Source organism: Diabrotica undecimpunctata, unplaced genomic scaffold (genome assembly GCF_040954645.1).
Source record: "Diabrotica undecimpunctata isolate CICGRU unplaced genomic scaffold, icDiaUnde3 ctg00000709.1, whole genome shotgun sequence".
NCBI classification, from domain to species: domain Eukaryota; kingdom Metazoa; phylum Arthropoda; class Insecta; order Coleoptera; family Chrysomelidae; genus Diabrotica; species Diabrotica undecimpunctata.
In genome coordinates, this window is record NW_027311966.1 from 1 (window position 1) to 15,099 (window position 15,099).

Consider the following 15,099-nt stretch of genomic DNA (forward strand, 5'->3'; position numbering starts at 1 on the left):
AAACTGGCCTTTCTGTAGGACCAATATAAATAAGCAATTTAAAAAATGGCCCATGCTCAACTTAATTGTTTTAATGGGCACTACTGTTTATTTACCTTGAACCAATTACAGAACTACAAAGTAAAAGTAATATTTTTTAAAATTTTATTGTCATTTAATTATTTTATTGTAATATTATTAATTGTATATTTCATGGAAATAAACGTTATTATTATTATTATTATTATCTTGATCTTCTAGTGATTTATCTTTAGATTCTATGTTTCCAAAAAAAATCTTGAATGTTTCATACCAATGTTTAAATTCTTTGGCAGCAGTTTGGGGGAATTGTGTAGCAGTTTATTTTTATTTATTTTTTAGTATGTCTTTGATACTGTAATATTTTTAATTATCAAAATTTTAAATAACTACTTAAACTAAATATGTATTTATATACCTAATGGTAAGATCTTTAGACACTCACCTATTTTAAAAATTAACTCTTTTGAAAAATCTCTTTTTAACAATTTTACGTTAAAAATATTGTAAAAACCACACACAATCAACATTAGTTACAATAAATTGGTTAGTTTTATAAAATATATTTTAAAATTAATATTAATTTTCGATTAGATGAAATATTAATTTCGTTTGTTTATTTAAAATATATTTTTTTTATTTCAAATTAAATTTAAAAACCGAACGCGCCAAGCGCAATGCTGGCATACGTCATAAAACGGTATTGTATATTCTACCAATGCACTATCATGTTTACGTTTATTTGTTTTCTATTAAAATACATAATAAATAACTAGATAAATGTATAAGTTTTGATCTATAATTATAAAATTTGTAAAAACGCTGCCAAAGTTGAAAATACGTAAAGAAGAATAAAAAAATAATAAAAAACTTTCACTTTTTACATTGGAATGAATAACTAATTTGCAGCACCTATTTTTTTGTGAAACAGTTTAAACCACGTTTTCAAACACAAACCCTGCATTCCTATGCACTGCGAACAATAATAAAATGGAGTATCTTTCCTAAGTTTAATCGTATCCCAGCAATATTTGTAGCTTCTCCTTTTTGTTTTTCCATCATCACGTTTTGGAAAATTTTAAGGTAAATGGTTTTTAACAGGTGAATACTTGGGATTTGTTCCTAAAAGAGTCTTAATGACTGAAAGCCTAAAATCGCAAAGGGATATCTTCTTTTGACATCTACTGTTATATAGGAAATACGCATTCAGCAAGATGAGCTGAAAATATGCACTCCTAATTTTTTGTTAGACTCTTGTCGCATGAATAGTAGCTCAGCATTTGATCACTTATGTATTTACCATATTTATCTTTATTATATTGAGCAATTACCTTAGGTTCCTCAGATACCAATCCTCTTCTTGATGTAGTTCTAACCATCTGATCACCAAATTCTGAAGATATCATATATATGTCTCGTTCTTCACTTGGTCACACATATTTCTTCCGGACTGTAAACACTGACCACTTCACGGTTTTTTAGTTTCTTTGACAGCACGTCGTGGGGATTGTATATTCGGTTATTTCTTAGAGTATCCGTAACATAACTTTGGGCTTCAAGCAATTGTCTAGTCAAGTCAACACTATTAGAAAAGTTATCTATATTTTTCCAGTGGTCATTCAGACGGTTCAACTTAATTATGCTCATATGGAATAATAGCCCGAGAAGTCTTAAATTCTGTTTGTGTTGTCTCTTTCCAAAACGCAATCCTAGATTTTTTTTAACGACTTTGTGCAAGTATTGCGACAGCGTATAAATTTCTATTGAAAATAATCAGTTCGTAAAATTCGTCATTAGCTATCAGGTTGAACTAGTCTATAGGATCATTTTCAAATGGTATTTCAAGATGTTATCGTAGTTCTAAAAACCAAATAATGTCAGCTATTTCCGGTTCATTATAATTTTGTTCTCCATGGAGTACTGGATTCACTTACCTCGGAACTACCCTCAACGTACAATGGGACTACGCTCAAGAGATTAGATCCAGAATTGAAATGGCACGGTCTACATTTATTAAGTTGAGATCCTTGCTGTGCTGCAGTGATCTCAGTTTGGGAACCAAGATGCGGATAGTGAGGTGCTACGTTCTTCCAGTGTTACTATATGGAGTTGAAGCCTGGACACTGACGCAAGCCACTGAAAAACGAATCGAAGCCTTCGAGATGTGGATATACAGAAGGATACTAAAAATATCTTATGTGGACCATGTCACCAACGTTGAGGTCCTACAGCGCATGACAAAAGAAAAAGAAGTGCTTAATTTAATTAAACAAAGTAAGCTTGAGTTCCTCGGCCACGTGATGCGGAACGAAGAAAAATATCGAATTCTTCAACTCGTTATGCAGGGTAAAGTATTTGGCAGAAGAGGACCGGGACGCCGTCGTATCTCGTGGTTGAAAAATCTCCGACAATGGTTTGGGATGACCTCAGCGGAGCTGTTTCGCAGACCAGTCAACAAAACCATGATAGCCTTGATGATTGCCAACATCCGGACCGGATAAGGCACTGAAGAAGATGGAGTACTGGAATTAAATTTTGTATTTGCATCAAATCATTATCATCGATTGCGGTATTATCGCTATTATCTTGCCAATCAGAGTTACTTCCCCTATTCATTAAAACTACATCGTCCTAGTCAGATGCTTCTAACAATGATTGTAATTCAGCAGTGGTTAGTCAACGTTTATGTTCATATCTAGTCTAGTCTATAGTTTCTAGTATAGTTAATACTATAACTCCCAATCACTTTCCCAGAGAGAATTAGCAACCAAAACGTACTACTAGGAACTACCAACTTACGACTTTCAATACTTACTCTTGAATACACAAGCTCAGTTAAAATAGGAATGACTGCATTATTATATGTTAGGAAAAAAACTTTATAAAACTAATTCTAATTCCAAAAAGGAATGCAAACTGCCCTTCTAGACTAAACATATTGCTTACCATCATAAACTGATTTACGATCACAAACTGCTTTACGGACACTTCATAGATTTAATGTTAAGAGGGTGGTGTTGACTTATGTATAATGTTTTATGATTGGGGAACATTTTTATTTACAGTTATAAATGGCTTTATTAAGACACTTTATTGGTTTTTAATTTTAAGAGTAATAAATACATATACTACTAATATGTTTTATTACACCTAATGCAAAATCCGATGACACCATTGTTTAAAAACTGCAGTTGTCTTTTAAATTCGTAGACCCCTGGTATTTTTTACATGATAAATAACCTGTCAAAATGAAATAAAGTCTTTTTCAAGTTACTTAGGACCATGTATATATAGACTTGTACCATTTTCGAATTACTTCGTTTTGGACCAAATAATAAAACCCACATTTAAAGTTTATTTAGGCATAAACTATACAGGGTTTCCAGAAACTCTCCTGACAAACATAAGCTGACATTCCTCTGTAATTAGTTTTTTAATACCTCCAGAACGCTTATAGTTAGAAAAACAAAAACTGGTACGATTATTTATCATACAGAGATGAATGGATTCCATGAATTGCTAATTTCTAGTACCGGTCATAGGCGTCCGTTTTGGCTAGGTCAACGGTTATTTTTATGCAAAACTAGTACTAAAAGGTACTTTCACTTTAAGTCGGTAGGATACACCATTTTTTAGAAAAATCGAATTGAAAATTGTTCGTCTTTTTTGTCATGAAAGTTAAATTAATAGCTACCTAAACGAAACTAATACAAAAGAACAAGTATCAAAAGTAGACTATTATAAAATATGCTCGATGTTAATGACCCATTCATAAGTCATAATCTCCATTCATAAATTTGCCCTTTTGCTTAGAGAACGCCAAATTCTTGCAAAAATTCCAAAGTTAATTCTAAATTCGTTGCAAGCATCTTGTATCCTTAGCCAGAGTTGTCCACGATTTTGTATCGGAACGAAATAAACACACAAGGGAATAAAAAACTCCACGTTTTGTGAATGTAAATTTGTCAGTAAAAGGGCTGTGAGAGTTCTGGCTCAAAACAGGCCATTTTCCCATGTAAATCTCCATAAGAAAATCTAAGGTCCATTCTGCTCGTTTTTGGCTCTTTTTGTGGTGGAGGCGCTACGGCTTATCGGATCGTGACGTACGAGAGCTCGTTGGAACGGGGAGGAGGTAACGAATACGTTGAAGCAAAAAACGTTGAAAGATAGCGGCATTGCCAAAAGGACACTAAGCTTGTAACGTCTAAACGGCTCAACGTACAACAACGTGCAAGGTATCGATAGAAAGGGAAGTTGGTAATGAATATGTTGGAACAAAAAACAAACGTAAAGACAATGCCAAAACGGTACTATATAGTTTCTCTGTTGTTATTAGTCAGATTACTACGTGTAACACGTTAAATGAAAGAGGATGGGATATTCAATACGTTAACGCAAAAAACAAAGGGAAGACATTGCCAAAACGGCATTATATTGTATCCCCGTTGTCATATGCAATCTAACGCATATCAGACGTATAGCAGAAGCAATTTAACTCATATCAGACGTATACCAGACGCAAGATGGGACAGAACCTTCGCTAAAGAAAATCTGTCGGAAAAACGAAATTTGTCAGAGTAAGAAATGAAAGAATCGTAAGAAATTATGTGCGTTAAACACAGAATAACGAAGGACATCACAACTACGCTGGTATGGACACATCCAAAGAATAGGCGACAACAGAATAACAAAAAGTATTATAATGAACACCACAGGAAAGACGAGGGAAATGCAGGTCAACAACTACTATACATAAATATACAAATTTCATCTGAGCAGTCATTACAAGTATCCTCCGAACAGTAACTACTATACACAACTCACAAATATAATTATTGATATATGATATACGATATCGTTTTGTTGCGTACTATATTTTATCTTCAACAATTACTATTTTACAACGATATTCAGATATAATCCAATTATAACGAGGACTAACAAATGAATGTTTACCATTCATACATTATGTTCTAGCAACTAACGTATATTACTCGACATAGATTTCAGTTGGATGATCACAAACCGACAAGGACCTAATCGTTCTCTACAAGCCACATCTGAACTACCACTACTATACACAAATCTCTACTCAAAGTACAATTCGACAAGAGTCTCCGTTGAACGTTCACTTATACACACAGATCTCATCTGAACGTACAATTAGTCAATAGCCTTATTTAAACATCCACTACTATACATAAATCTCCAATATGAGTCTCCAGACTAACCAACGAATGGTTACCATCTGTTGGAACTTTGATTGATCTCCAACAATTGTTCGGGAGAAAGCTTATTAAATTCCTTTCCCCGTGCGTGTACAGTACCAAATATTTTAGGACCATGGACTGTACAAGAGTTTCCTTCGATATAGATAAGCAGACTTCACGGCGATGGTTCAGTATGTGTTTGGTTTTATAGGGGTTTGTACTTAGAGAAAAATAAGCGTAATTAATCGATACTACACATTTAATAACGAGAAAATATTTACAAAGGCACTATTACTAAATAAAGAGTTCGCTTTAATAAATTGTTCATTTTTATACCGGCGTTTTAGGGGCGCGCGACTATAGAGAAAACTAAATGCACTTTTTCACCGCACTTTTGACAGTCTGTCAAATACAGTCTGTCGCATAAGATAAAATTCAACATTTGTGGAAACGAAAAATAAACTGAAATTAATATAAAATGTTGTTTTTACAACATACTCGCCCCCGTTGAAGCGCTGGCTTTAACACAAATAAACAGATTATATTATGCCAAGAGAGCATGAGGAAGAAAAAATACATTACAATTATCATCTTATACTAACTTAAATTAAATCGTCATTGGGTAGAGGACACAATTTTGTAATAGAGCGCTTGAAGACTCCATCTTTAGTTTTCACCGAGGCAATTCTTACTCTCCCATCTTTTCCGGGAAAGACCTCAATAACTCTTGCTAGTACCCAATGAAGAGGAGGAGTGTTGTCTTCAATCAGCAACACGAGATCGTTAGGTTCTAGGTTTTTATGAGGGAGAAACCATTTAGGGCGATTTTGAAGTCTATTCAAATAGTCGATAGACCATTTTTTCCAAAACACTTGTTGGAGTTTGGACAAATGTTGCCATAAATTCAATCTGTTTTCAGGAATGTGGATCACATCTTTTTCAGGAAAGGACGTAAGAGATTGTCCAATCAAGAAGTGTCCAGGAGTAAGATACGTAAAATCGGAGGGGTCATTTGAAAGGGAGCAAAGAGGCCGGGAGTTGAGAACTGTGTTCAATTTGACAGAGAACTGTAGTGAATTCTTCGAACGTAAGCTTAACATTGCCAAGGAGCCTACGCATATGATGCTTTGCGCTCTTTATAGCACTTTCCCAAATACCACCATGGTGAGGGGCTCGAGGAACTATAGTTTTCCAGCGAATATGAGATGAGGCCAAAAATTCCTTAATAGAACGAGAGCTTTCCTTTTCCTTGAAAAACTTATAGAGTTCAAACAGCTGGTTGCGAGCACCAAGAAAGTTCGTGGCGTTGTCACTGAATATTGTTTGAGGGAGGCCTCTACGGCTAATAAAGCGTTTTAGAGCGAGAAGAAACGTCTCCGTAGAGAGGCCGGAAACGACTTCAATATGAACAGCTCGAGTCGACAAGCAAACGAAAAGAGCAATATACGATTTTAATAAAGGAGCCTTACGAAGGTTGGAAGACTTTATCTGAAAGGGGCCGCCAAAATCTAATCCGACGTGAGCGAACACTCGAGAGGAGTTTAAACGTTCTTTTGGTAGATCTGCCATGATCTGGGTAGCGGGTTTGGCACGAAACTTAAAACAAACCATACATTGGTGAGTGACCTTCTTGACTTCTCGTAGTCCATTTAAAGGCCAATATTTGAGACGAATTTGTGACAAAGTATTTTGAGGACCTGAGTGACAGAGTCTGACATGTTCTCTGTGGAGGATGAGACGAACTACACGATTTTTTGAGGGGAGGAGAAGAGGGTATCTTTGATCAAAGGTAACGTCTGAGTTTCTGAGGCGACCTCCCACCCGGAGCATTTCATTCTCATCCAAAAAGGGATTTAGGGGTAAAAGACACTTATTAGATAGAGTTTTACCTTTCTTAAGCTCAGAAATCTCACTCGAGAAGTTGGAATACTGAAGCATCTTAATAATCTTAAGTTCAGCGTTTTGAAGTTCGCTGACTTCAAGGGTATTAGTTAACTTGCGAGAAAGCGGTTTAGCATTATTAGCAAATCTAAACATATAGGCTAAAGTTCTTACAAACTTTGAAAAATTGGAGAACCTATCAGAAAGTGAGGTGAAGAAATCTATTTGATCATTTCGAGCGTGGAGAATGATTTTCCTTTCTTCAGGCAACTTGGAAGTATACCCCTTTGGGTTGTATTTCAATAAATCCAACCGAAGTTGATTTAAAAATGGAGGACCATGAAACCATAAGGACGAATTTATTAATTCAGAGGGTAGCATTCCTCGGGAGAGTATGTCGGCAGGATTCTCTTTGGATCGTACGTGCCTTCAGTGAGCATTAGGAGAATTATCTAAAATTTGTGCAACCCTATTTGCTACAAATTGGGTCCAACGAGAAGGATGTGAACGAAGCCAAGCGAGAACAATTTCTGAATCCGACCACATATTTATAGAGTCTAATTGAGATAACTTTTCTTTAACAATATTAGCAATCTTTGCTGTGAGTTTACTACACAATAGAGCACCCATGAGTTCCAATCTTGGAAGGGTCAAGGGTTTTAACGGAGCAACGCGACTCTTAGATGCTAGAAGGGAACAAGACACCTGTTCTGATTTATAGGTCACACGTAAGTAGATACAAGCTCCATAAGCCTTTAAACTTGCATCTGAGAATGAGTGAATCTCAACACCAGTGATTTCTTGACTTAAAAAGAGACATCTAGGTATACTTAAGTCCTTAAAATGAGAGAGACTGCTAATAAAACTTAGCCATTCATGTAACGTATCTGCGTCAATGGTATCGTTCCAACTGATTTTGGAAATCCAAATCTTTTGCATTATAAGCTTAGCGACAACTGTAACGGGATTAATAAGACCTTGAGGATCAAATATTTGGGCAATCATTGACAGTACTTCTCTCTTAGTGTATGAGTTCTTTAGGGTGAAATCTGGAAGAGAGATTGAAAACGTGTCAAGAACAGGATTCCAGCATAAACCTAAAACCTTATTAGAGCAATTATCTGGAGCTATGACATAAGAAGAGTTTGAAGAGAGAGAAGAAATGTTTTTTAGAAACGAGTCCGAGTTAGAACACCATTTATGTAGAGAAATACATGCTGTTCCAAGTAAACTAGTTAATTCCTTGTGAGCTTTGAGGAGAGTTTGCTCATCATTAGCACCGTAGAGAATGTCATCAATATAACAATTATTTTGAAGAGCGTCACTGGCCAGGGGATATTCAGTTTGATGAGTATTTGCCAGTTCCATTAAACAGCGAGTACTCTGAAAACTGGCGCTTTTAGTTCCATATGTAACTGTTTGCAATTCCAGGCACTCAATATCTTTTTCCGGGGAGTCACGCCAAAGTATGTTTAACAGAAAGGTTTGATCAGGATTGATTTTAACCTGTCTGTACATCTTTTGTATATCAGTTGTGAAAACAAAGAAATATAATCGAAAGCGTAGCAAAATATCAAAAAGTTCCGGTTGAAGAGTGGGACCTTTGAGTAGGATATCATTTAACGAGTAACTACTAGAGCTTTTCATCGAACCATCGAAAACAACCCTAAGTTTTGTTGTTAAGGATTCTTCCTTTACTACACAGTGATGCGGGAGAAAATATTTATTTTCTAAATTTTCATTAGTAAGAGAGAGAGGGACTATTCTAGCATGTTCGAGAAAAAGATATTCACTAATGAACGACTTATATTGAGCGTATGTATTTTCATTTTTTAAGAGCCTATTTTCTAAATTAATAAATCTCTTTAAAGCTACTTTAAAAGATTCACCTAATTTTTTATGCGCATTTTCGCAGACAAGTGGTAGGTTTACTTGAAAACGACCCGAAGGTAAAATACGAGTGGTTTTATTAAATATTTGTTCAGCCAATTCCTCATCGGGGGTTAATTTACTAACGTGGGGAACTTCTTCAATTTCGAAAAATTGTTGTATCAATTTATCTAAATTATTCTCTTCGGATTCGGACTGAACAAAGAGAGAAACATTTGACTGAGAAATAGCCAAGTTTGAACTCCGATGAAAGACATGAGGGGGAATAGTACCAAAAATAACATAACCTAAGTGGGTATTCTGAAGAATGGGAAGATTCTTTCCTAAACGAATGAATCCATCAGTCAATAATTCGCTATAGATGTCGCCAGCTAGAAGCAAATCAATTTTACCGGGAACAGAGTACGAGGGATCTGCGAGAGTGAGATTAGGTGGAACATTTATTTTGCTTCTATCTAGGGTAGCTTTAGGAAGCCTACAGGTTATACTATCAAGTACAGCAAAAGAAGTTTTGAAACTTCTATCCTTCACATTATAGGGAAAAAATTCTATGTTAATCATTTGATTTGACATTGAGGTGTTTTCGGATATGGTTGATATCTGTAACTGTTTAAAATAAGGGGTGAGGTTTAACTTCTCAACCAAATCACGAGAAATGAACGAATGTTGACTCCCATTATCTAGGAGCGCCCTGGCATGCATAGGTCTGCCATCTTTAGAATACACTGTCACTAAAGCGGTAGCCAACAATACATCAGTTTTAACTGATAAAGCAGAGAGAGAAGTGGCTGTATGAGAATCTGCAGTATTTTGTACTTCTAAAGGAGGTTTGAACGAACTGGTAGAAGCTTCGTTTTGGGCATGAGCATTATAAGAGGGCGGAGTAGATGTGTAAGCAACACGACTAGAAGAGCCTTGAGAATGTTTGGGAGCTTGAGCGTTGCGATCAATAGAGAAATATTGCCTATTCGTGTTCCTAGAGGAAGAGACATTTTCAGAGGTACTATGCAAGAGCGAGTGATGTCTTTTCTTACATATACTACATGAGCGTGAAGAGTTGCAATCTTGAGAAAACTGTTTATTACCCAAACAATTCCAACAAAGTTTCTTACCTTTTACAAAATTAAATCTTTCCTGTAAATAGAGACATTTAAAATCATTACACTGATAAATTTTATGAGAATTACTTTTACAACATATACAATTAGTATCCGAAAACGAGTTTGTTTGTAAATTAACTGATGAAAACAAAGATGTTTTTAATTGAGGTTTATTAAATTTTTTATCATTATCAGAAACGTTTAATTTTTCTTGTATTTATATCACATTTTTTCTCGAGAAAACCAAAAAACTGTGAGAGAGTAGGTAAAGCCTTTGAATCTATTTCATACTCAAATGACCTATGCGTCGCGAAATCTAATTTTTGTAAAAATATTTCGATCAATAGTAAATCCCAATGTTCGATAGGTACAGACATATTTTTAAGAGCAAGTAAAGTTTGTTTACAAAGAGTTAAAAATTCTCGTAATGATTTTGCGTTACTTTTAGCTAAAGATGGAGCCTTTAACAATTTTTGGATGTGTAAACTAATCACACGCGATTTATTTTCGTATCTATTCTTAAGCGTGTCCAAAGCGATCCGGAAATTTTCTTCTACAACTTCTATATTTTCTATCAAATGTAAAGGTTCATTTTTTAAGAAAGATTTCAGATATATAAATTTTTGCACATTGTTTAGCTCTACATTATTGATTATTAGCGTTTCAAATAGCTGATAAAACGCGTTCCAATCGGCGAAGTTTCCTGAGAATACCTGCATCGTAATTTCCGGCAACCTAACCTTAGCAGTGGCTACAGTTGGTGGAGTATCGTTTGAGATGAGCGAGTGGGAGGGTAACTTTAAAGCTTCCATCTTATGCTGCAGTCCAGCTAGTGTAGAAAAGTATTTTTCCTCCATCAGTACCCTGTCTTCTGTTTCAGAATCGGTTTCATCGATTTCTTCAATCTGATCCATCACGTCTTCATATTTCAGATAACATGTTTTCAATTCGGTGTGTCTGAGTTGAAACTGGAGACCGTCAGTTTCTGCATCTGCGTTTTCTAGTAACCAGTTCGCTATTCTGGTAATCTTGGCCTTCAGTGGTTTTCTCTTCTTCTTGAGATCTTCCATTTTGACTTTAACAAAAGGTACTACTCCAAAAACAAATGCCTAAGGCCGTGCAAACACCGAATTCTTTAGAGAAATTAATGTTTATATTATATACTAATATCTGTATCACACGGCGAAAATAGAGTCAATAATGTTTATATTATAATAACCTGTAGAGCACACAACGAGAATAGAGTCAATAATGTTTATATCATATAATAACATGTGTAGCACACGGCGAGAGAGTTTATAGTTTATTAAAACGCGATAAATGTCTTAAATTACACTGAGAGTTTACTTTTCAATTAAATTTTTCGCACACGCGGTAAATGTCTACAAATGTCTACTAATAAATTTTTTAAAGAGATAGTCTTTTTGAAAAGCGGTTCACTTTGTGCATAAGCGAAATTATAATATGGAAAAATCTCACCCAATTTGTCCAGTAGTTTACAGCAACAGGCACAAACACCAGATAAAATTCACTTCTGTCCTTTTGTTTTAGAGTTTATCGCGACACATTAGTCTTTTCGAGGGTCTTTTAATCACATTTATATAAATATGCAAACCTAAGAGTAAAGTACAAACAACGCGATCACCAAACACAAAATCCGTCGAGTTAGGACCAAAAATAATGTTGGAACTTTGATTGATCTCCAACAATTGTTCGGGAGAAAGCTTATTAAATTCCTTTCCCCGTGCGTGTACAGTACCAAATATTTTAGGACCATGGCCTGTACAAGAGTTTCCTTCGATATAGATAAGCAGACTTCACGGCGATGGTTCAGTATGTGTTTGGTTTTATAAGGGTTTGTACTTAGAGAAAAATAAGCGTAATTAATCGATACTACACATTTAATAACGAGAAAATATTTACAAAGGCACTATTACTAAATAAAGAGTTCGCTTTAATAAATTGTTCATTTTTATACCGGCGTTTTAGGGGCGCGCGACTATAGAGAAAACTAAATGCACTTTTTCACCGCACTTTTGACAGTCTGTCAAATACAGTCTGTCGCATAAGATAAAATTCAACATTTGTGGAAACGAAAAATAAACTGAAATTAATATAAAATGTTGTTTTTACAACACCATCTATAAATTATGTTCAAATAAACTAACGTGCTGAAAGACCATTACATTATATCTTCGTTGTTATTTATATGATTTTGACACACGAGACGTTAAATGAAAGGCGAAAGGAAAGTGTAAATATTTGCATACTATGGTTTATCTACGACGAGCAAGAAGTTTATTGTTTTAAAGTGGATAATGAACATTGGTCTCTGTAAGAATATATGTTGGTCATAGACGGTTCTTCGATAGCCATCAGGCAACAATTTCCCCTGATCATGTTTATAAAACATACGGAATGCAGTGTATATACCTAACCCTAGTTGACAGCGCACTTTGCAGGTCCCGTGTCACGATCAACTAATAGGTTTAAGTACAACTCCCTTCGTAAAGGTACACATGTGTGAATCTGTGCAGGAAAAAGTCGACCATCTTTTTTATACTCCGTAAAGGACAATCAAATATTCAAGGTTAAGATATTTCAGGTATATTAACAAAGAAAAATTAAATTAAATACAATTTTAGAGTATGTATGGTTATAGAGTATATATAGTTTTAGAGTATATACTTTTAATGTGAAAATTGAAAGTAAATATATTATTTTATATAAAAGAAAAACTCAGCCATCGAGTAAAGACATGACTACCACGCTATACGCTACGGTAACTCCAAGACAGAAATGCTGTACATGAAATGATAGAAAAAATGTACAAAATATTTGATATAGAAACACGTAAGACAGAAAGCATGGACAATAATGATAGAAAATGTATAAAATATCTGACATAGAAATACGTAAGAGAGAAAGCATCGACAATAATGATGGAAAATGTATAAAATATGACATAGGAACACGTAAGAAAGAAATGCTGTACATAAAATGATAGAAAATGTGTAAAATATCTGACATAGAAACACGTAAGGCAGAAAGCATGGATAATAATGATAGTAAATGTATAAAATATCTAACATAGAAACACGTAAGACAGAAAACATGGATAATAAGGATAGAAAATGTATAAAATATCTAACATAGAAACACGTAAGATAGAAATGCTGTACATAAAATGATAAAAAATGTGTAAAATATCTGACATAGAAACACGTAAGGCAGAAGGCATGAACAATAATGATAAAAAATGTATAAAATATCTAACATAGAAACACTGCTGTACATAAAATGATAAAAATATTTGACATAGAAACTCGTAAGGCAGAAAGCATGGATAATAATGATAGTAAATGTATAAAATATCTAACATAGAAACACGTAAGACAGAAATACTGTACATAAAATGATAGAAAATGTGTAAAATATCTGACATAGAAACACGTAAGGCAGAAAGCATGGATAATAATGATAGTAAATGTATAAAATATCTGACATAGAAACACGTAAGACAGAAAAGTTGCACATAAAATAATAGAAAAATGTATAAAATATCTGACATAGAAACACGTAAGAGAGAAAGCATCGACAATAATGATGGAAAATGTATAAAATATTTGACATAGGAACACGTAAGAAAGAAATGCTGTACATAAAATGACAGAAAATGTGTAAAATATCTGACATAGAAACACGTAAGGCAGAAAACATGGATAATAATGATAGAAAATGTATAAAATATCTAACATAGAAACACGTAAGATAGAAATGCTGTACATAAAATGATAAAAAATGTGTAAAATATCTGACATATAAACACGTAAGGCAGAAGACATGAACAATAATGATAAAAAATGTATAAAATATCTAACATAGAAACACTGCTGTACATAAAATGATAAAAATATTTGACATAGAAACTCGTAAGGCACAAAGCATGGACAATAATGAACAATTTACATGTAAAATTTGCTGAATGGAGAATAATTAAATATCGAAACTGGCATAGTATAACATATTAATCAATTGACAACAATGAGCATAGATGTAAACAACAAAGAAAATCTTAATTATCCCTATCATAAACATCGCTAACACGGAATATTGTCAACAGGCAAAGGCCTACTCGAATGGTGTTACGATGAAAAAAGGAATGTTTATGTGTAAAAGCAAATCGACGTCGGCATATTGAAAATATACTCCAGAGTTCAAATATGAACAACATTTTTTATTGCTATAGCAAAGATACTAGGAAATAAAAAAGAAATTGTTTTTTTGTTTACAATTAATTTGTGGAAGTGACCTACTGAAAATACGAAGAAAATGTTCTAATAGAATACCTTCGTGAACACTTTACAACAATATTTTTAACAAAGTTTATTTCCATTGTAAAAACTTGATGTATACAAAAGTATTTTTTCAGTCAAAGAGTGAGAATTTTAAACATAATATGAGAAAATTAAACATATTTACAAATAACCTAACCTAATAAATTAACCATCGCTAACTTTACTCAAGAAACGAAAAGACGCTTTACTCCCACGTTATACATATGTAAGGTGTGACGTGTTGACTTTAAAACGTGACGCTTTTGAAGTGATGCGTGACGTTTTGACGTGGCGCGTGACGTCTTCACGTAAAAATGTGATGTTTATACGTGATGTGTGGTATTTTGACGTGGCGTGGTGACATTTTGATGTTAAAACGTGACGTTTGGACGCAAAAGTGACGTTTTGACGTGACGCGTGACATGAGTTAACCTAATAAATTACCTATCGAAACTCTGTCTAAACTTAATTACGTTGACATTTGACGGGGGCACTTGACATGGTATTTGACGTGACAAAGACATGTAATTGGAAGAATGCGATCGATTTGATCGTTTTTTAAAAGCGGTAAAAAAAGAAATAAAAAGCGATGAAAAAACGATGATTTTTAAAAGCGATAAAAACCGATCGTTTTTCATCGCATTTTATCGCTTTACGCCCTTG

General features: G+C 34.2%; 2 protein-coding genes across 2 annotated transcripts; both read right to left on the reverse strand.

Annotated features, from left to right (window-relative positions):
- Nucleotides 1-6,236: 6,236 nt before the first annotated feature.
- On the reverse strand, nucleotides 6,237-7,490 carry LOC140431365 (uncharacterized). Its single transcript, XM_072519302.1, has one exon. The coding sequence runs from the start codon at nucleotides 7,488-7,490 to the stop codon at nucleotides 6,237-6,239; it is 1,254 nt and encodes a 417-aa protein (XP_072375403.1).
- Nucleotides 7,491-7,538: 48 nt separating this feature from the next.
- LOC140431361 (uncharacterized) lies at nucleotides 7,539-11,169 on the reverse strand. The gene is made up of 2 exons (XM_072519297.1): nucleotides 10,813-11,169; nucleotides 7,539-10,133 (listed from the first exon to the last, which is right to left on the reverse strand). Exons 1-2 carry the CDS (start codon nucleotides 11,167-11,169, stop codon nucleotides 7,539-7,541), a joined length of 2,952 nt encoding a protein of 983 aa, XP_072375398.1.
- Between the last annotated feature and the right edge of the window lie 3,930 nt (nucleotides 11,170-15,099).

Excerpts from the sequence above, each read along its gene's own strand:
- LOC140431365 (XM_072519302.1), bottom strand. The coding sequence starts at position 7,490 with ATGCTACCCTCTGAATTAATAAATTCGTCCTTATGGTTTCATGGTCCT.
- LOC140431361 (XM_072519297.1), bottom strand. The coding sequence starts at position 11,169 with ATGGAAGATCTCAAGAAGAAGAGAAAACCACTGAAGGCCAAGATTACC. Across the intron at positions 10,134-10,812 it reads TGCCGGAAATTACGATGCAG|GAAAGATTTAATTTTGTAAA; the intron begins GTATTCTCAGGA and ends CTCTATTTACAG.